General features: G+C 51.3%; 1 protein-coding gene across 1 annotated transcript; it reads left to right on the plus strand.

The window, feature by feature from the left end:
• Window positions 1-2,183: 2,183 nt before the first annotated feature.
• On the plus strand, window positions 2,184-19,618 carry Hdac11 (histone deacetylase 11). Its single transcript, XM_041633273.1, has 10 exons — window positions 2,184-2,315; window positions 2,852-3,000; window positions 4,597-4,697; window positions 9,848-9,964; window positions 10,519-10,561; window positions 13,169-13,245; window positions 14,161-14,223; window positions 14,770-14,866; window positions 17,074-17,252; window positions 17,976-19,618. Coding segments are annotated over exons 1-10 (1,044 nt in total). The 5' UTR covers window positions 2,184-2,313; the 3' UTR covers window positions 18,192-19,618.
• Window positions 19,619-21,142: the final 1,524 nt, after the last annotated feature.

The raw sequence follows: 21,142 nt of genomic DNA on the forward strand, positions 1-21,142 counted from the left end.
TTTAGTAATTATGACTTTGGTTTCCTGGTGGCTGAAGAGATGACTCAATGGGTAAGAGCACTTGTTGTTATTCCAGAGAACCCAAAGTTCAATTCCTAGCACCCACAGGGTAGTTAGTAACTATCTATAACTCCAATTCCAGGGGATCCGACACCCTTTTCTGGCTTCCATGGACACTGCACACATGTGGTACATAGACACACATGAAGGCAAAACCCGACATACATTGTAAAAATAAAAGGTTTGTTCCTTTACTCTCCATGGGTTTGGCCGGGGCTCTCGCCCTGTCTACTGTGTGCACAGATGTGACCCTGCTGTGCTAGAATGCTGTGACAGAGTCTCCCTAAATTCAACTGCTCAGATCACACAGCTGGTTCTCACACCTGTGACAGTTCTAACAGGTGGTTCAGCCTGCCATGAGAGCCTGAAAGGATCCTCACACTCTAATGCTCCTCAGACTGCCTCCCTCTTCCTCAGGCACGAGAACAAATCCGAGGACATATCTTAGACTAACTCCTCTCTTGAGCCTCAGCTCCTAGATGCTCTGACCCTCATTTTCCTGACCCAAAGCTCAGCTGTACCGCTTTACTAAACCCCAGAGCAAGCCAGTACTCTGAGACGAGACCAGCTTCTATGGCAGTATAATGTGTGGTTTTTTATTGTTGTTTGGTTTTGTCACTAAATTTTACACATTTATCTGCACCCTGATATTTTATACGAGTGAAGCCAGTTTCACTCATATAAAATGAGGACAGTTTGCCTTCCAGGGTTGTTTGGAGTTCAATATGCATGAGGCTTTTGGGACTGACCTGGCCCACGACAGGCATTCAGTAAGAGCTGATGTTATCTTTCAAGTCTCTCAGCTCCCCCAGAAGGTGGACTGTCCAGATCATCCCCTGCATCTCTAGATGTAGCAGTGAAAGTCCAGAGAGCTGATTCAACCTTCCTAGGCCAGGATGCTGGCAAAAGACCCGTCTCAGTTGAATACAGGCTGGAGCCTCATGATAGATAACAAAGAGATAAAGAACACTCCCTTCCTAGTTTGTAATAAACACCGTACCCTCTTCCTGAACAGGTCTAAAGCAATTTTGAGTTAAAACTTCATTGCCTTATCTACTAAGATCCAGGTTCTTTAACTCCTAGCACATAGGCTCGGTCACATGATGTGGAAACTCCCTCAATCTTCTAAGAACAAGAAATTGCCTTTGTCCCCTAAACTGAAGGCGCTGTCTCCTCAGGCTCCACCCTAACACCGCTGGCTCCTGTGGTGACTCTGGAACAACTTCACACTCCCAAGGGCATTTTCACAGTCTGTGCCATATTTTCTGAGCACTAACAACAGGCACACCGAAAGTGCTCCTCACAACTGTCCACGATAGAACTTCGCTGGCAAATACACGCTGTGGGTGCCCAGGCCAGAGCACCTGACTTCAATCCCTGGCACCCACCCAAAGGCGAAGGGAGAAAATGGTCTGCACAGCGCTGTTTTCTGATCTACGCATACACACTGGCACGCTGTCCTCACCCCCTAAAAAACAACAACAAAATGTTGTTGGTTCCCTTCACGTGACCCTGGAGCCCCTGGACTCCCAGCTGCCATTCTGGCTCCTGGCAGTCCTCTGGTCAGCTGCCTCTGTTTGGTTGATGGAGACAGCTGGGCCAACAGAGGCCCATTGTCTTTTCTTCTGGGCGCTATTGTTGGGGCTTCCTCCCAGGTTCCAGCCACACGGACACCCCCAACTGTCGGCAAACTTCCAGGGTAAGGATATAGGAGGAACTGAGACAGGAGAAATGAAATGTTCAAATATACAGAACTGTACCTTAATGACGGGATCACCAGGCCTGTTCTACAGATAGGGAAACTGAGGTTCAAGGGACGTTATGACAAGTGGGGAGTGATTATACCAAGGTGAAAACGCCACAGATGGTACAGGAGTGGACGGCTGCACCACAGGAGGAAACATGTATAGGGGATGGCAGGCCCAGAACATACCCTCCACCTCCATACTGAGGCCAGAGGCGCGAAAGACGCAAAAATACTCGTGCTCACACCGCCTAAGCTAACGTGGGCTTATTTCTACCCTGGGCATGCGGGCGGAGCTGCGCATGACCACACCCCCTAGGCGGGATCCCATTGGATGCCTCTCCTTGGCCGGCGCGGGTCTGGTTGTCTGTGACGCAGCTGCAGGCCAGAGCTCCACCCCCAAGTTCCCAGTGCTACGGAGGCGTGTTCTGGGCCGGGCCCGCCCATTGCACCCCTCCTACCCCTCCCCGTGCGGAGTGGCGGCCGGAGCAGACAGGGCCGGCTGCGGGATGTGAGTGTGCGGGGTCGCGCATGGGGCCAAGCCCGGGTGTTGGGGGTCCCCGTGGGTGCGGCGGGACGGGTGGGGTGGAATGGGAGACAGGGAGGGCGAATGGTGGGTCTCACCTCCCCAGGGCATCGCTGTGGGCTGCAGGTCTGCAACGAGGGCACAGACTCCTGCAATCGCAATCTACGCCCTCTCCCCCGCAGCACATTTTGTTCCCAGCTTCGCAGATGCGTGAGCTGACTCGTGAGACAGCCACATTCCACCACCCTCATCCCGCCTTCCCCGGTGCAGGCCTTGGGCCTTGGCGCCAGCACTGCTGAATACACCTGGCACTGGCATGTGACCTTGGGCACACCTGGTCCCCAGAGCTGCTGTGAGGACTGTGCTGGCGGCAGGTTTAGGCAAAGCCAGTCAGGATTCAGGGAAAAGCTGTTTTCATACTTGTTGGTGTTGTGACCTCCTGGCGTGAATGGGGAAGGGAAGACTGCTTTCCACAAGGAGGCCGCCCTCCATATCTGCGTCTGTCTTTCTGCACACTGAAGGCCGCACGCAACACAGCTGTACCAGCATGTACCAGAGAAACGCTGGCCCATCGTGTACTCGCCACGTTACAACATCACTTTCATGGGCCTAGAGAAGCTGCACCCCTTTGATGCTGGAAAATGGGGCAAGGTGATCAACTTCCTGAAAGGTAAGAAAGTCCCCTCCTGCCCCTGCTAGACTTGCATCTGCCCCTCCACCTCCCTATTCTTATCACCCCTCAGACTTGCATCCTCCATTTCTTCTCCCCATCCTCATCCTTATCTGAATTCAGCCCCAGACTGCCTTCTGCCCTGCTGTTAAAGGGCCTTTGCAGGCAGGCTGCCAAGCACAAATGGACCATGTCTCATAGTCTCTCCAGTTAGATCTAGTTCTTATCTCCCTTCCTAAAAATCTAGAGCAGGTCCCCACCTCTGCATCATGCAGAAAATAGTACCAAATTAGACATTAATAACACAGCCATTCTGTTGGATTTGTTTTTGTCCCTCTGGTGGCCTTCTATCTATGGCAAGTGGTACAGCTTTCCCCTCCGCAGTAGGTACCAGCCTGAGCCCCTCTGCAGTAGGTACCAGCCTGAGCATCCAAAGGGAAACAGAGTAGAGAGCACGCAGATGATGTGTGATGTTGGCGTGAGCCTGGGGCGCTAGCCTTGCACATCTGTTGCCTGCACAAGTGGTTTCCTGCTGGTACACACTCTGCAGGTTGGACTCCTACCTCAAAAGAAGGGTCCCTCATCTCCCTCAGCTGGGAGTGAGCAGCCAGGCCCTTTTGCTCCTGTTCCCCTGAAGATGAGGGAAGATGGGAGGCAGGACCACAGGGCAAGCTCTTTAGAGGCCCTGACAAGAAGGGAGCTGAGTCTAGAGGTGTCAAAGGTCATGGAATGCTGTGGAAGGGAGCAGCTGCCGGAATGTGTGTGTAGAAGTGAATGGGACAGGTTGATTCACTGAAAATAGATCCTAGATTCTGATTTCTCTAGAATCCAGAATATCACGACCCAGTACTCTGGGGCTGTGCTTTCTCTTAGCCTCAGTTTCTTTTGCAAAATGAGCTGAGTTTTTGGTAAGCATGTTCGGCAGATACTAGACATCTTCAAGCCTCTCAGACATTCTGATGTCCTCTGTACCAGCTACTCCTGTGTTTTTGCATATTTTTAAATGACCGAATCTTGGGATTTTTTTAACTTAAATTTATTTTAAAAGGAATCTTGTGTCATCAATGTGGGAAAAGGCAGTTTCACTTGCCATAAATAGAAGGTTCCAGAAGAAAGGCAGTGCTCTGAAAGCAGCAGTTGTTTGACTCTGGCTTGTTCTGCCTGTGAACCACCGCTCTCTGGTTAGCAAGGATCCCCCTTGAGCAAGGCTCAGACAGAGGCTGAGGAGAGGCATGATGTCCTAAGCCACCTGTTGAGAGAGAGTTGCTAAGAGCCTTTTCTCCCTTGAGAGCATTCCGGTTCCTTGTGCCACCTGCTTCTGGAAGTCATCCAGTTGTACCTAAGTTCACCTGGTGACTGTCAGCAACACAGAAAATATGGAGACTGTTGTGTGTTCCAAGCTCAACACCTAGAGGCAGAGGACCTAGTCACTGGTCACACTGGCCTAGGGAGGCAGCCATTCTCAGAATACCCACAAGTTCATTGTGTGCTGAGAGGCTGCCAGAGGCCAGCGTGCAGCCTGAGGAGGACCTGGGGGGCAACACCTGGCCCTGAGAGTCAGCAGAAAGGGAGCAGGCGCTTGCTCTGCGGTTCCAGAAGAGAAGCTGCTGTCGGACGGCATGCTGGTGGAGGCGCGGGAGGCCTCGGAGGAGGACCTGCTGGTGGTGCATACGAGGCGCTATCTCAACGAGCTGAAGGTACAGTACAGGGATTTACGGGCTTTGGCCAGGCGCAGTGACTGGAGGAGGGGCAGCTTGGCCTTAGGGGAACCTACCCCTGCCCCTAGCCCAGGGAGACATGGGAGTCTCTAGTTCCTAAGATACGGAGGGACTGTAGGAAGGTGTATCTGTGGGTAGTTAGCTCCCCATCTTCAGGGTGTGTGAAAACAGGGAGGTGCAGACAGAACCCCTCAGAGGATTTGGGCATGTCAGTGACTTTCAGCCTGTGCCCTGGACAGGCCTCAGAGGCCCTTTCTGGGATCACTTTAGTGGGAGGGGGACACCAGCCCTTGTCCTGTCCACTGAGGCCACTTTACTCTGGCCTGTTTTTGGAGTGGGCTGAGATGCTAGTCTAAGAACTTCTTGTAAATGTAAACTCTTGGACTAACAATGGGTGTGAAACTCCACAGGGTCCAGCAGGGGATAAAGACCTGGGTGGGGGAAGGTGGAGGTCTCTGGGGTGAATTGCAGATCTTTCCCTCCCACGTGGGCCATGTGGTTGGTTGCCACACAGTGGGACCCAGCATGACTGCAGTGCCTGCTTTTCCAAGAGAAGCCACATGCTGATTATTAAATGATATTCTCAGATTTCTTTCTTTTTTCTATTTTTTTTTTTTGCTTTGGGGTTTTGGGGTATGGGTGGTTTTTTATTTTTTATGGTTGTTGGGATTGAACAACATGTTAGGCAAGCACCCTATCACTGAGCCGTACCCCCAGCCGCCTACTCTGATTCCAAATGTGCTAACTGTAAGGTTCTTAAATCGCACATGCAGGCCACATTGGACTACCACTGTCTGCCCATGGCTTCTTGGTACAGGAGGTCACTGCAAGCTCCTTTTGGGAGCTGGGTCTTTAGTACATATTTATGTGGCAGGTTGGCGTGGGATCCTGTGTCAGAATCCATGGCTGCCAGCCCTCCCTGGCTGAGGCTGCATCAGGGTGCCATTGATTCTCTGCTTCAGAGTGTGGGAGCCTTGGCCCCCAGGCTTCCTGTCAGAGTCATCTTGAACTCAGGATTCCACAGAGGGCAGAAGTCAACAGGCCCCTTCACTCTGTCTGGAAAGACCTTGGCTCAGAAGTGGGCTGTACCTGCTCAAGGTCATTACTGGGGAGAGCTGGCTAAGCGTGGGGAGGACCCTTGTAGGCATCTGTTCAGAACTCTTACCCGTCCAACCATGGCCTGAGCTGTGAGAATTCTAGATGGGCCATGACAGTGTGAGCTCACGAAAGATTGCCAGGAAGAGGCTGCACCCAGGCTCCCAGGAGAGAGGTGTGAGGCGTTGGCCGGAAGCCCAGTGCCTGACTGCCCTGGTTTCCTGGGGCCCAGACATGCGTGGTTAGTGCACAGCCCAGGAGCCTGGCCAGGAGTGAAGACAGAGGGGAAGGCAGGGGTAGATGCTCTGAGTTTGGACAGGAAAAGACCAAGCATGGGGCTGGGATCAGGCTGGGGCTGGTGTGTGTGTGAGGGGGGAGTTACCAGTATCCCACCCGTTTATAAAACCTTCGGGGAAACTTACAAGGCAGGCTGCCTTCGGGGAAACTTACAAGGCAGGCTGCCTGTCTAGTTTTGGTCCCAAAATCTGGAAGCAGTGTAGTCTGTGAGTCCCAAACAGAAAGTGAGACCAGAAAGGAGGACTTAGCTATATCAACATAACATAGGGGTTCACCAAAATGACGAAGAGGTAACAACATTGGGCTCAGAGCTCCCTGGTAGCCAGAACAAAGGGAGAAACATAACTTTTATAATATGCCAGGTCTTGTGTTCTCTGGCTAGCCAGCCCAAGGCTACATTGGGTCTGGCTAGCTAAGGAGGAAGCATGGATTTTATCCTGAGTACTATGAACAGGTTTGCAGCTGGGGAGTGATGGGTGAGGTGCTGTTGACACTCAGGTGAGTCCCATTATCTAGTGCCGCAGCTCTCTCACCCCATGCCTGCATCGTCTGTCCTTTTCCTCTGCTATAGACATCCCAAGCAGTGTCCGGCAGGTCCCTTCAGGGTTCTCATAGTTGTTCTTGGGTCTGTCTGTGGGTGCTGTATACCCTTCTCCCCTGCTTCATCTACTCTGTGCACACACCTGCCCTAGTCTTCATCCCTGGTCCTGGGCTGTGTAGCCTTCCATCTCAATGAGCAGGGCCCCCAAAGAGGAAGATAACATTGGTGCAGGAGCACCAACTGTGTGTGCACCCCAGGGATGGACCCATGACGGGTGGCATCTTGTCAGCATAAGCACTGTTCCCTTCCTTGCTGTGAGTTCTAGGGCTGTGCCCTGGGAGCAGGTCAGAGCTGAAAGATCTTGATGTCTGATGAGCCCCATCATCACATTCATAACCAGCATGCACTGTTCTGGGTCCTGCAGGGAAGGGATGGAAGCAGAGACCAAGTGCCTCTCCAATGGAGAGCAGAGAAGAAACATAACTAGATGGACAGGTGCCAAGTGCTCACAGAAAGGGGGACAGCGAGGTAGGGTGTGGAGGACAGTGAGGCCAGCAGGCCTGGAGTGAGGGAAGGTAGTCTAAGCAGGAGCCACAAGTCCAAAGGCACTGTGGGAGGGAGGGAGGCAAACCTCAGGGAACCTGGAGGGCTATGGGAGAGGCTTTGGGGGATGGGAACCTGGGACTTTGACTTTGTTGGTTCTTCCCCTAAGACGCCCATCTCTCCTTTTCTTAAATAAAAATGTGGTTAGTTACATATGACACAATCCACCATCTTAAAGCAGCAATTCCATCATCCACCATGTGATGTCATGATCACCCTGAAAGAAAACCCTGAACCTACAGAGCACTTGGTCCTCCCTGCCCTCTGCCCGGTCACCGCCCCTCTTTAGGGTGCCCCCATAGACTCTCGTACTTTGTACCCGACTTTGTACAGATGGAATCAAGCAGTGTGTGAGCTTTGGTGTCCGGCTTGCCTCACTGCACCTCACACTGGGCAGGTGCCATGCATTCTCCTTCCCAGTGTGACTGGGATTCAGAGCTTAAGTATGCAAGGCAAGCGCCTTGTCACCAAGCCATGCCCCACACTCCACATCCCTCTACTCTACCACGTGGTGTATCATCCATTAGTTTATATACATATGAGTTATTTCTCCATTTTGGCGATCATCGGTAGTGTTGCTGTGGATACGCCCATACATATTTGTTTGGATACCCAGTTTCAGTTATTTGGGGTACACATCCTCCGTTTCTGTTCCACGAAAAGATCGAGCATAGTTATGAGTTTTGAGTTAATGAGTTTATGGCAAGCAAAAGCAAAATAACAAATAGCAGAAGCAACAGAGAGAGAGAGAGAGAGAAAAAGAGCTCAAGAAAGCATCAAACCAGGCTATTTTGATGCACAAAGCATTGAATTTGCTTGTTTGGCAGTGCAAGAGAAGTAACAGAGCCCAGGGGTCCCTGAGAGTTTAGGTTTTTTTTTCCCTTGTAGTTATTTAATTTTATTTTCTCCATACTGAAGAGCAAACCTAGGCAAGCACTTAATTATTAAGCCATTCCATCAATCTCCCCCCTTTAAAAAATAATTTAAAAAACCTTTAATTTTGAGACAAGGTTGGTCTGAGCTCATGGTCTTCGAGCTTGGCCTCCTGAGCAGCAGGATTTACGGGCATGGGCCCCGAGGCCCAGCAGTTTTGATTGGATTGATAGTACCCCTCTGAAGGGGATAGACACAGATGTCATGTAGCCTTGGATAGTGACACACATGTGCTGGTGGCGGTCTGCAGATCTGATACAGCCTCTGAGCAGCGAGAAGACAGGCCTCTGCAGCAGGGCTCCACAGTTACACCCTCATTCCAGACCCTGCTCTGCAGATAAGGAGGCAGGCACAGAGGAAATGGCTCCATCCCAAACCGTACAGCTGAGGCAGAGCCCAGATTGACTTGAAAGCCCTGTCCTGACCCTGCGTCCAACCCGACCATCCCTAAGCCCTTGCCCTGACCAAGTTAGTCACAAGGCATTCTGGGTGGGTTCTGCCTGAACAATCTGGCTGTCCTCTGGCTATCCTGCTGCACATCCCAGATAATCGTATCTGTCCCATGCTGTCCCCTCCACACCAGTGCTTTTCTCAGTTGCTCTGTCTTCTGTGCTCACCCTGCCCTGTGTCGATGCCACTGTGAGACCCTATATCCACTCACCCCCACTGTAACTACCATCTCCCTGGCCCACAGCCCACTCTGCCAAGCCCTTTCTCCCTCTTCTTCCAGAGCCACAGGATGTCCCACTCCAATGTTTTATTTGGTCACCAACAGTTTGTTTTCCAGAGCAGTCCTGCCTGATAAAGCTATCATGATGGGCACATCCGAGACCTGCTCCATCCCACCACTGGCCCCGGTGGCTGGCCAGCATTTGAAATACGCCTGAAGTAACTGAGGCATAAGATTCTAATTAAACATGATATTTTTGTTTTGTTCTTTTGAGTCAGGGTCTTGTGTAGCCAAGGTTGGCCCTGTACTCCTTATTCTTCTGCCTCTACATCCCAGCCTGGGATGGTGGCCATGCACTACCATACCACCTTTAGCTCAATTGACTCATAAATACAGGAAAGAATATATATATATATATTTGGGTCCTTTGCTCTCAGCCCCAACCATCCATTCTCTAGAAATTTAGAGAATATTCTAAAAAGAATATTGCATCCATCTTAACATACAAATTTCTTGTCTTACTCCCTAAACCGTGGTATAAACTTCTCTCAGAGTGGTAATACAACCTGTGTCATAGGCAATCTAGGCATGATGGATCATTGCACCAGCTGGCTTGTTAGCCATGGCTACAAGTGTCCCAGCACAAGACAAGACTTCAAGCCCACCTGCGTGACTTACAGGTCCTAAGTACTTGGGAAGTGCTTGCTGGCACTTGGCACCAGAGCCACTGTCCTGGTAGTTGCTGGGCAGTGGGGAGCTGAGAAGCCACGTGGAGGCTAAACCTTAGAGCAACTTGCAGTTCTTTGTATGGACACAAGAGGGCAGAAGAGAGCCTCAGGACACGGACATCGACTTCATTGTGCTTAGATCAAAGCTAGGAGTACCAAGTTGGCTCACAGCTATCGCTCCCCAGCAAAGATAGTATGCAGAGCAGGGAGCTGCCATGCCCAGGTCTGGCACCAAGTTTGACTTCCATGTCTCTTTCCACAGTGGTCCTTCGTGGTGGCTACCATCACCGAGATACCCCCGGTTATCTTTCTCCCCAACTTCCTTGTGCAGAGGAAGGTGCTGAGACCCCTGCGGACCCAAACTGGAGGCACCATCATGGTAGGCTGCTGGCCCCCACCCCACTTTGCCCTGTAGTGTCCTTCCCTACCTAATAACAATTTGAGTTGCTGTGTGTGTAACCCAGCAGAAATATATTCTACAGTAGCACTAGTCACAGACTGGAAAGCTGGTCGAGGGACACTGTGCGTCTCAGTCAGTGAGGTCTGTCCCAACCATGGCCGTTGCCCTGACACTGCCACATTTTGTATTAACACTCACCGTGAACACCTGCGGGATTCAGCCACCTGCCTATGATATTTCCACAAGCAAACCATTTCTTTTCCGCTCAAAAGCCACAGGGAAATCCTCAGTTCACTTCACTTGAATTTCTGATGTTTTCTTTGTAAAACCAGGAGGGCCACCCCAAACCTTTCTCCATGCTGGCGTTCTGGCTCTTTTCCCCTGTTGGCCAGATAAAATTTGCGGCTGGTCCTCTGAGGGATGGGGAGGGTGTCGCCTGGTTCCTCCCGTGACCTATTCTTGTCCCAGAGCTGTACTGAAGAAGTGAAGAGTTCAGGTGAGGCCTGAACTCCTACCCTCTGCTTTCTCCAAAGGCGGGGAAGCTGGCTGTGGAACGAGGCTGGGCCATCAATGTTGGTGAGTAGTGGGGCTTCAGAATGGCTAGCCTGGTGGAGCTGGAAAGGGTGTGGGGACAGAGGGACAGGAAAGCCTCCAGAGCCAGTCAGTAGCCTGGAAGTGAGTATTCAGCCTTTTTGGTCCTGTGAAGCCCCGGCCAGTTTCTATCTGCTGAGAAATATTTGTTCTGAGAATGCCCCTGCCTAATACGTACTGATTTCCAAGGATAGGGAGTCCTCTCCTTCCCAGAGAGCCTGTGCCGTCCCTTTGAGAGGTCCTGGGCAGGTCCCCTGAGCATGTCTGTGTGGAATTAGTTACCTCCATGTTAGTCTCCTGAAAGACCCAGTCCTTCTGAGGTCTAGGCCAGTGGCTAGGGCTTAGTCATGTGAATGGATAGGCCAGGCTTGGTGCCACCCCAGGGGCCCTAAGAGCTAGTGCTCCCCAGCTCCATGGGCTCTTTGTGGGCCTTGCACGTCTGTCTTCACAGTCCTTGACAGCTGAAGAACCTTTTCCTTGGCAGCCTTTACTTTGCTGTGGTATCGTTATCTTGTGAGGAATTGAACATAGTGAGAAGGTGCTGGCTTGGGCATGGTCTATAGCGGACGCTGGGCCCTTTTTGTGAATTCTGCATGGTGGGGGGCCATGTTTTTTCTTGCTTACATTATCAGGTGTTCAACATTAGACCTGGCATAGCCGTGGTGTTAAGCTATCCAGTCACACAAACACTTGGGTTATTCACGCCCTGCGTGCCTTTAGCATGGTTCCCAGTTCTTGAAGGGCCACTTCTACAGTGGAAAGTAGGGCCTGGTCAAAGTTGAGCATCTGAGTCCTGATCAAGCATGGCTATCATGGATGGTGCTGCCATTTCTGGTTGTGTTCTCCGGAAAACTTGTTGATCTTCTCTGTGCCTGAGCAGCTCATGTAAGAGGTACTGGTGAGATGGAGCTCTCTTCTGGGCTATAGAGAGGTTTGGGTAAGCCCGTGCCATTAGGAGTCCAAGGGGTAAAGCAAGCCCTTTGTCTGCATGGCCCCACTTCCACTGCAGGGGTGGGGTAGTTTTGGATCCCCATTTTAGAAGGTTCCTATAATCCTGGGTCTCCAGGAATACAGGGGCAGTAGCAGCTTAATAGCCATTCTAGCAGAAAACTTACAACAGCCTCTCTTTGGTCCAAATCAAAAAGGGCTCCCAGACTGTGTCTCAGGGTTGGGAATGGCAGGGACAGCTGTGGTCAGCAGAAGGTATTCTTTCCCAGTCTTTTCTGTCTACCACTAGGAGAATCTGGGTCCAAGGTAAGCCTGCTAGAGCTGCCCCTTCCTGGCATGGGAGCTTAAGGGCAGCTCAGCTGGCTGACATAGTCTCTGTGGGAGGGGCCCTTTCTGTGGGGTGAGGTGGCTTGTTGTGTTGCAGCTCTGGAGGGAAAGATATCCTGACCTGTTGGGAAGTCAGGCTATACTGAAATTGGGGTGCAGTGGGGGATGGTCTCCCTGCAGGATGTAGCAATCCTGCTCCTCTCCTAGAAAGAGCAGCTGAGCTCTGTTGGGACCCCCTAAGGGAACATCTTAGCCAAGCTATCCATTTCATCTGCTCCAGTCCAAGATTTTCCTTTTTCTGCTTCTCTCTACTAAAGGGAAAACCCCTGTGAAAATGTAGAAATCTCGGATCAAGAGAAAAGTTACTTTTCCTGCTCCACTCCCAAGGGAGTTTCCCAGCAGATGTAACTGTTTCTGTTTTTTTTTCTACTCTGACTCCCTAAGGGAATGTCTCAGCAAAGGTTCTTCTGCTCCAAGAAGGCGACAGATCTTCACCCAAAACTCTTTTAAGAAAGAGAATTATTTGGGAAGGAGGAGTCCAGGAAAGTAGCTGCTTCTGTCAGGGTGGGAAAGGACAGCCCCCAACTGAACAGGCAGAGGGGCTTCTTACGAGCAGAGTTTTCCCAGGGCTTTTCCCAGATTTTCTGCTCAGGGCTTGGTTGCTTCATGTTCAGTTGATCAGGGACAGAGTTGGCTCTGGTTTCTTTCACTGTCCCTTCTTAACCTTTTGGCTCTGTTGTCAAGGCTAAGGCAAATTTCCTTCACTGGTTCCTGTTCTAGGACCAAAGTATGTTTCTTTGGTTCTGGTTTCAGAGTCAGGATGTGTTTGTTTCTTTGGTTCTGGGTTTAGGGCTAACGTGTTTCTTTCATTGGCTCTGGGTTCAGAGTCAGTGTGTTAGATTTCCTGTTCAAGGGTTGGTTGGTTTCATGCTCAGGGATTGGTTGGTTTTCCTGCTCAGGGATTGGTTGGTTTTGTGTTCAGTTCATCAGTGGCAGAGTTGACTCTGGTTTCAGGGCCAAACTGTTTCTTTCTTTCTTTTTTTTTTTTTTTTTTTTAGCTTTTTGGCTCTAGATTGGGGGCCAGTGCATATTTCTTTCATTGGCTCTGGTTTCAGAGTCAGGGTGGGTTTCTTCAGCTAGCTCTTTTACCCCGCAGATATGACATGGAGGTGCCTCTTGGCCTGCAGTGGTGACATGCCCTGGTGTTCTGTTCACTTGGCCAACTGGAATTCCAGCAGGAAGGGGACGTGGGCATGGTAGGGACTAGAGGACACTTGGCCCTGGCTCTGACCATTGCCACCATCTACCTTTCTGCAGGTGGCGGCTTCCACCACTGTTCCAGTGACCGTGGAGGAGGCTTCTGTGCCTATGCAGACATTACGTTAGCTATCAAGGTGTGTCTGAACCTGTGGTACCTTACTTCTAAAGTCCTCCCATAGCTTCCCATAGCTTACCACACAGTCCAGGGAAGGGAAGCGGGCTCACAGTGGGGAGGGGCCTCCTCACAGTGGAGAAGGACATCCCTAGCTGCTCAACCTGGCCAGGACTCAAACTGAGTCTGGTACATTTCTGCCACTAGAAACCTGTCTGTGGCAGGAGGGAGCCTCTGTTGGAAGTGGGAGGAGGGACAAACAGGTTTTTGGACAGGAATAAGGGCATGGCTGCAGGAGGGAGGAAAAAGAGGAGGAAGGGGAGGAGGGGTAAGGAGACAAAAGACACTCTGCACAGCTGCTGTTGATTTCGTATCCTAACCTCCCCACCTCCCCTCACTGAACCCTTGAGCATTACAAATGAGGAAACTGAGTGAAGGGAGCCGGCCTAAATGGAAGATTCTGTGGAACCTCTCCTCCCTCCCCTTATGTGCTCTCTGCCCAGTGTCATGCTGGGTGCCAAGCTAATGGGGTCTCTGTTCTCACAGGCATGTAGATGGCTGTCAGTAGGCCTGGTGTTCGAACAAGGCACAGGAGAACTTGGAAGTGTAGTGAGGGAAAGGTCTCCTCAAGGAGGGAGAGGCATTAGGATTGAGCGTTATAGAATGAGTCTAAGTTTGGGGATTTAAATTCCATGACTATGGGGCTCATCTGTCAACCCCCACATTTCCTGGAGAAAATGTATACTGCCTGCCCCCAGATCCTTCCCTGACCAACCCCTGCCTCACAGACACACACACACACACTTCTCCCAGCACCCCAGTGCTCTTGGGAAAGCCATGTCTTGCCCATTGTCCTTCTGGCCCCTCAACCCCTTAGTCCTGAAAGGGCTGGGTCCTCTGGCCTGTCCGGTCTTCACATGTCCTCTCTCCCTGTCAGTTCCTGTTTGAGCGGGTGGAAGGCATCTCCAGGGCCACCATCATTGATCTTGATGCCCACCAGGTGAGTAACTCTGAGGGAGCCCAAGCACTTTATCATGGTGATAGTCCCCCTTCCAGTGTCCCTGGCAGCCTCTTTCTTTCAAATGGCCTCACACTGTGGTGTGCCCTCCTTCTGGAATCGCTCCCAAGTGTGTTTCAGCTTGTTTAATCTGCTCTTAGTTTCCCTGTTGGCAGCTCAGTCCAACTAGGGTGGCAGATCCTCCTCAGTGCTCCTGACCTTGACTCCAGGGGGGCTCACTGCTTCCTGACGACCACTTGTACACCAGGCAGGAGACTCCTTAAAACCCTCCATTGCTCTCCCTGACCGTTCTCTGCTCCAAGTAAACCAAGTCACACATACACAGCCCTTTACACTTTGTTCTCCAGTCCCAGTTCCACCGAGGGCCAGATCCTGCCCTGTTTCGCAGAGAGCGTGAGAGACAGGGTTCTGCAGGTTCTTAAGGAGGCTACTGGGTCATGTCTGCAGTGTGTGCAGCTCTGCTGTGTGACACTAGATCCCCCCTTCCCGAGAGCCCCTGCCTGAAGTAACAGTTGTGTCTGTCCACAGGGCAATGGCCATGAGCGAGACTTCATGGGTGACCGGCGTGTATACATCATGGACGTTTACAACCGCCACATCTACCCCGGGGACCGCTTTGCTAAAGGTAAGTTCTGCCCCACCTCTGTCTTCAGCGTGTGCTTGTATGGTTATGCCACTTCATTTACCTCCAGTATTCCCAGGAAATACACCCAAGGACTTCACAATAGAGATGAGCATAGATGGAGAGAGAGAGAGAGAGAGAGAGAGAGAGAGAGAGAGCAATAGGAAACATAAAGGTGGCAGAATTACTTTGATTTCTAGACTGCAATAAAACACCATGACAAAAATCAACTTGAGGGACAGTCTATATTTAGCCCATTATGAGGGTCAGGGTAGGAGCTCAAGGCAGGAACTGAAGCAGACAGAAGCCATGGAGGAATGCTACTTACTGGCTTGCTCAGTTTCTTTTCTTAAACCCAAGGACCACCTGCCCGGGAGTGTTATCACCCACAAAATACAACACAGCACATTTGACCCCTCGTCAGCTTGACACACAAACACATCACCATTCAGCTATAGCCTTTCCTTTCTCATGTGACCCAGGATAGTATGTTAATAGTAATATCACCTTATCAAAATTCCCAACTTTTAAAAGCTCCAGTCTTTAAAGATTCAAGCACTTTAAAAATTCAGTCTCTTTAAAACATCCAAAATCTCTTTCAAAGTTTCTCTAAAATAGCCAAAATCTTTCCAAAATTTGAGTCTCTCTAACACTTCAAAGTTTCTTGAAAATATCTACAGTCTGATAACTGGGTTCCTAGAAATTCAAATGAGTTAAACACTTTTTTATTTTACTCTGAGAGGGAAGAACCAGGGCACAATCACAATCAGACCAGAACAAAACCAAACTTCAACAGTGGAAGAAGTTCAATGCATCTGGGACTCACTACAACCTCTGGGCTCCGAGAGGCCCAGGCCCCTTCTCCAGCTCCAGCCTCTGCAGTATACACAGCTTGCATCCTAGGATCAGGCAATCTACATTCCACAGCTGCTGCTGACCTTGGTGGTCATGTCATGGCACTAAGATCTTCAGAATTCTGGATTCTACACTGTGACTCCAGTAGCCTCTCCTGGCCTCTCTTCAGGGACCCTTATCCTGCCACATGGTGCCAAACCTCAACTTTTCTCCATGGCCCTTTCATGGAGAAAAGATTCAGTACCAATTTTACCCTCCGAGCTCCCACAGAAAAGCACACTGAGCCATTCAGTACTCAGTGGCTTTCCTAGCCCAAAGTTAAAAATCATTACAATCTTCCCAAAGTCTGTCACAGCAACACCCCCATGACCTGGTACCAAAAATGAGGTTAAGAAAATGGGCCGAGTTCAGCTTTCAGCTCCCATATCAGGTGGCTCACAACTACCTATCGTTCCAGCTCCAAGAGATCTGATGCCCTTTTCTGGCCTCTGGAGGCACTGTACTAGTGTTATGCACCTCTATATGCTTGTAATTCAAATATAATAAAATATTTTTTAAAAGCAGCAAAAATGGACTCAATGCATAACCCAAAGGCTCTGAGATCTGATTTGAAATCAGCAACCTGCCCACTCCACAGGTAATGTACTCTCAGTCAGCCTTCTGTCTCGATGGCAGAATACGTAGCATAATTTTGAAGAGGCTAGCACCATGGGTCAGCAGCACCCTTGGAGTGGAACTGAACGACAGCTGGAGAGGAGCAAAGATTTGCCTTGGCCCATAGCTTTAGGTCCTGGTTACGTTGAGATGGCCCTGTTGCTTTGGGCCTGTCATGTTATAGGGCACTGTGCTGCACATGTGATAGGGCAAAGCTCGCCTCATGACGAGAAGGCATGGTCCTGATATATTACCCCCAAGTGCATCACTTCCTCCACTTGGTCCAACCTCTTAAAGGTCCCCTCACCAGTAGTATCATAGGCTGTGAACCGGACTTGCAACAGATGGACCTTTGGGGGACATTTAAGATAAAAACATGGCAAGGCCATTTATGCACAGTGCACCACTGGTTCTGCCTAAGCTGACTCTGGACTACTTGGAGCCTGGTCTTGAACGTGTAGGGTGTGTCTAGCATTGGTAGGGCCTGAGGATAGGTCTGTAGGCCCTCTAGGCTAACTGTCTCAGCTTTAATCACCTGCCCTGCCTTGGGCACACCTTTACCACTCAGCTTTGGTGATGTGAGAGGCCAGACTGAGATGGAGTCAGTCCTGCTACAGGCTTCAACAAGTCCTCACATCTTTCCTATCCTCAGCTTTGTTTTCCCTGCCTTGTACTCAGGGCTGTTTGTGTCTCTTTCCCAGAGGCCATCAGGCGGAAGGTGGAGTTGGACTGGGGCACAGAAGATGAGGAATACCTGGAAAAAGTGGAGAGGAATGTGAGGCGGTCCCTCCAGGAGCATCTGCCTGATGTGGTGGTGTACAACGCAGGCACAGATGTCCTCGAAGGGGACCGCCTTGGGGGGCTGTCCATCAGCCCAGCGGTACGTCCTGACATTGGGGACCACCTTGAGGATTCGCCCATAGCAGAGGTCACGTTCTGACTGTTTCAGTTACCTTATGCTGCTGTGATAGATTACCCTGATAAACATGGCAGCTTTGAGGTTCAGTTGGACTCACACATGGTTCCTGAGGGAATATGGTTAATCATGGTGGGGAAGGCATAGCAGCAGGAGCTCAAGGCCAGCCGGGCAGTCAGGAAGCAGAGAAACCACATTTCATGTGCACACAGGAAGTAGAGAGAAAGAACAGGAAGTGGGGCCCAGTTATAATGTCAAAGCCTACCTACAGTGCTAGGCATACTTTCTCCAGCAAGCTCTCCAACTAAAGGTCTAGAACCATCCCAGATAGCATCACCAGTTGGTGACCAAGTGTTCAAACCCATGAGCCTGTGAGAGACAGTTCATATTCAAACCACAACACTTACTCTAGGGCCACCTAGGACATGTATCCGTCAGCCCAGAAATCTTGACTCTGGGGTCCATTTTGGGCATTTGTCTATCTGCCAACCTGTGTGCCCTGGCCATGGTGGGGCAGGGAAGCCATGCTCTGAGGTTTGGCAGCAACAGAAAATATGGGCAGTCTTATATCTGGAGAAGATGGGCTGAAGCAGCAGCAGTTCGGATCAGGGCTAGACTTAGAATAGTCCTTCTTGACACCATGGGAACTCGAGCCTGTCTGACCTCACCCTCCCTGTCTTCCCACAGGGCATTGTGAAGCGGGATGAAGTGGTTTTCCGGTTGGTCCGAGCCCACGATATACCCATCCTAATGGTGACCTCGGGTGGGTACCAGAAGCGAACAGCCCGTATTATCGCCGACTCCATCCTCAATTTGCATGACCTGGGGCTCATCGGGCCTGAGTTTCCCTGTGTCTCGGCACACAGCTCCAACATCCCCCTGCTTCCTTGTGCTGTGCCCTGACGGCTACCCACAGAGCATTACCATACCTGTCCCCCACCCCGTCCACCCGCCCACCCGCCTGTGTTTGTTGCTGTGAAGACAGCTGCCAGTGAGCGTGGAGGGGCAGGAAGAGCAGGGGCCAGCCTTGTTGGCCGCTCCTCCACTCCCCACCAGGTGCCCGAAGGTCTCTGGGCCCTGGGGTGGAAGAGCTGAGTCCCAGGGGGAATCCCACGTGGGATGCAGGCAGGTCATGAAGAGTCAGGGAGGGCAGCTTAGTGCCAGCTTCAGGGAGGGACCCCTAGGATAGGGCAGCCTGCTGTCCAAGTCATCCAGAAGATGGACCTTCCCTGACCTAGTTGGTTCACTCCCTCACATCAGTATGGAGAGGTCCTGCTGGGTGATAGTGCCCATGGGTCTGAGGAAAGTTTCCATACCCAGCCTCCAGGGGGCGCTGGGTTCTCAGCCAACAGTCAGGCGGTCCTGGTAAGGATGTGGAAGTCTGGGGAAGAACATTGGGGTTCTCGAGTTTGGGTTCTCTTCAGTAAATCAAGGTCCAGACCTGTATTTTTTCCAAGCCCCTCTATGTTGGTAGGGTGGGACACTGAGGATACCTAAGGCCCCTACTTTGGCAGTAATCTCCTCTGTTCAGCATAGAAGCAGATTTGGGGGGAATGCTTAGCTCAGTAGTGACCCTCCAAACTGGAGCTTTTAAGGGGCTGCTGACCAGGATGGAGAGGAGAGGAAGGAGAGGCCCAGTAGGGAGGAGTCATGTGGAGGCTGGTGGTCAAGCTAGCCCTAGGTGGGACTTCCTAGAGAGAGGGCAGCGAAGGTGACATTTAAGTGCAGTGGCTGCATAGACCCCGGGTGACAGTTTCCACTGGCCTCATCCAAAGTGCCAGTTTCCATCTCTGTCTGCGGCCCCAAGGTCTACTGCCCTCTGGCAATTTTACGTTGAAGGGGACAGCCAGGGCTCTCCATGACCTAGGCAGGAAAGCACCCACCCCTAGCCAGGCCAGTGATTGCCAACTTAACCAAAGGCACAGGGGTAGGAGGATGTGAGCCCACTGGGCTTTCTCTTGCCCTGGATCTGCCCCAGCTACAGGACTCATGTTCATTACCATGTGGGGTATTCCCACAACCACCGTGGTGTCCTTCATACTCCCTCTGCTGGAGTGGGGAGGATGCCAAAGCCACCAGTTGTCCAAACCACGGACCTGGACCAGACCCCACAGTACACCCCTCTGCCATGGTCTCTCCACATCTGACTGGAGGTCTCTCCCAGGACGCTGGGGAGTGGTGACAGCACAGTTTGTCATTGTGGCGTTTCTGTCAGAATGCCATTCAGGCTCCAGGTTGTTTGTGTGTTCTGAGGTAGACAGTCCTGCCTCCTGAGGACCACTGGAAATAAAGATTCAAAATTCACCAATCCAGACACTTAACCAGGGTGGCTGCCCAAGATGGGTTGTTGTTTTTTCTCTATCGATGGAGGCCTGTGGATAGCACAAGTCCCATTTTAGCAGATAAGGAAACTGAAGCCCCAGAAGGAGGGTGAGGAGTTTGCCCCAGACCACTTGTCTTTCGAACGACAAGCAGGGTTACAACCCTGTTCTGTCAGCTGTAAAAGCTTGAGGCTCATCCATTACGGGGTGAAGGGTAGAAGTTGCTTACAGAGTGGGTGTGGCATCTCTGGCAACAAGATCACTGGGGTTGGGATCTGGGGAAGTGACGGGTGACAGGCAGGCAGATATGGGCTAGGATGGTGGCTCTGCACAGTGGAAGGGGCCCAGCTAGGGATGTGGGTGGAAGGGTCTTACAGACCTGTGCTGTCCCAGGGCGGGTCTCCTGGCAAGCAGAGAAGACAGAAGAAATGCGACAGCTTGTCAGAGAGACCAGGATGCCCCAGTGACACAGCTGGATGAGAACTGGGATGAAACCCCAAGGGGGCATGAGGGTGTGAGCGCATGGATAAAGGCTGGCACTGACAGAACGGCACAGGTGCCAGGCATTGTTTCAGGGCGTACCCATCTCATAGGTACAGGAACGCAGGCAGGAAGGGCTTAGCTCCTTGATGAAAGTCCTGAAGCGAAAGAGTGGAGATTTGAACCGAGGTCTCAGCTCAAGTAGTCTGCAAGCTATCTCCTCATTTGTATCATGGGGGCTACAGAAAGACTTGTCCAAATGCCTCCCCTAAGACACCATCCTGCTGCACCCAGCAGCGTGTACTAGCGGAAGCATCATGCCCATTGGAAGCAAGTGCTCAGATTTGGGGGCCGTGTAAATTGCCGTCTGAACATTATCCCAGGGGAGGCCTATGATGCAGTTGGTAGAGAACCTACCTGACCTTCATGACTCCTTGGACTCCACCCCAGCATTGGATAAAATGAGGGTGGTCTTACCTGTAATCCGGATCTCCAGAGGTGGAGGCAGAAGAATCAGAAGTTCCAGGTCATCCTTGGTTACAAATCAAGTTTGAAGCCAGCCTGGGTTACAGGAGAACTTGTCTCTAAGTAAACAGAACATGAAATCATTGGAGCTGGGCCTGCAATCCTAGCACTCAGGAGGCTGAAGTGGGATTGACAGTGCAAGGTAAGCCTAGCCTTCATGGTGAGTTCTTGGCTGTAGATGAGCCTAGTTTAGATAAATAGAAATAAATAATAAGAAGGAAACAACCCCAGGAGAACATGTAGACTATTGCAGAGGCTGGTGGGCTGCTGTGATCAAAGGCAGAGACTGGTTGGAGGCCCTGGGATCCTGGGGAGAGAGAGCCTAGAAAGCCATAAGTCCTTGGCACCCTCTGCTCACAGAGGCTCCGATGCCACGCCCACATGTGACTCCCTAATACTGGATACTCTCCTGAGGAGTGCCTCCAACCACCCCATTTGTGGGGTGGAATCCTTTGTGCGACTTTAAAGCTTCACTCACTACCCGAGAAGTCCTGTCGGCCCGTGCCCAGCTGTGGGGGCCTTGGCTCT

Source organism: Microtus oregoni, unplaced genomic scaffold (assembly GCF_018167655.1).
Source record: "Microtus oregoni isolate MIOR12 unplaced genomic scaffold, Mior012 000002F_ref0000024, whole genome shotgun sequence".
Lineage (NCBI taxonomy): Eukaryota > Metazoa > Chordata > Mammalia > Rodentia > Cricetidae > Microtus > Microtus oregoni.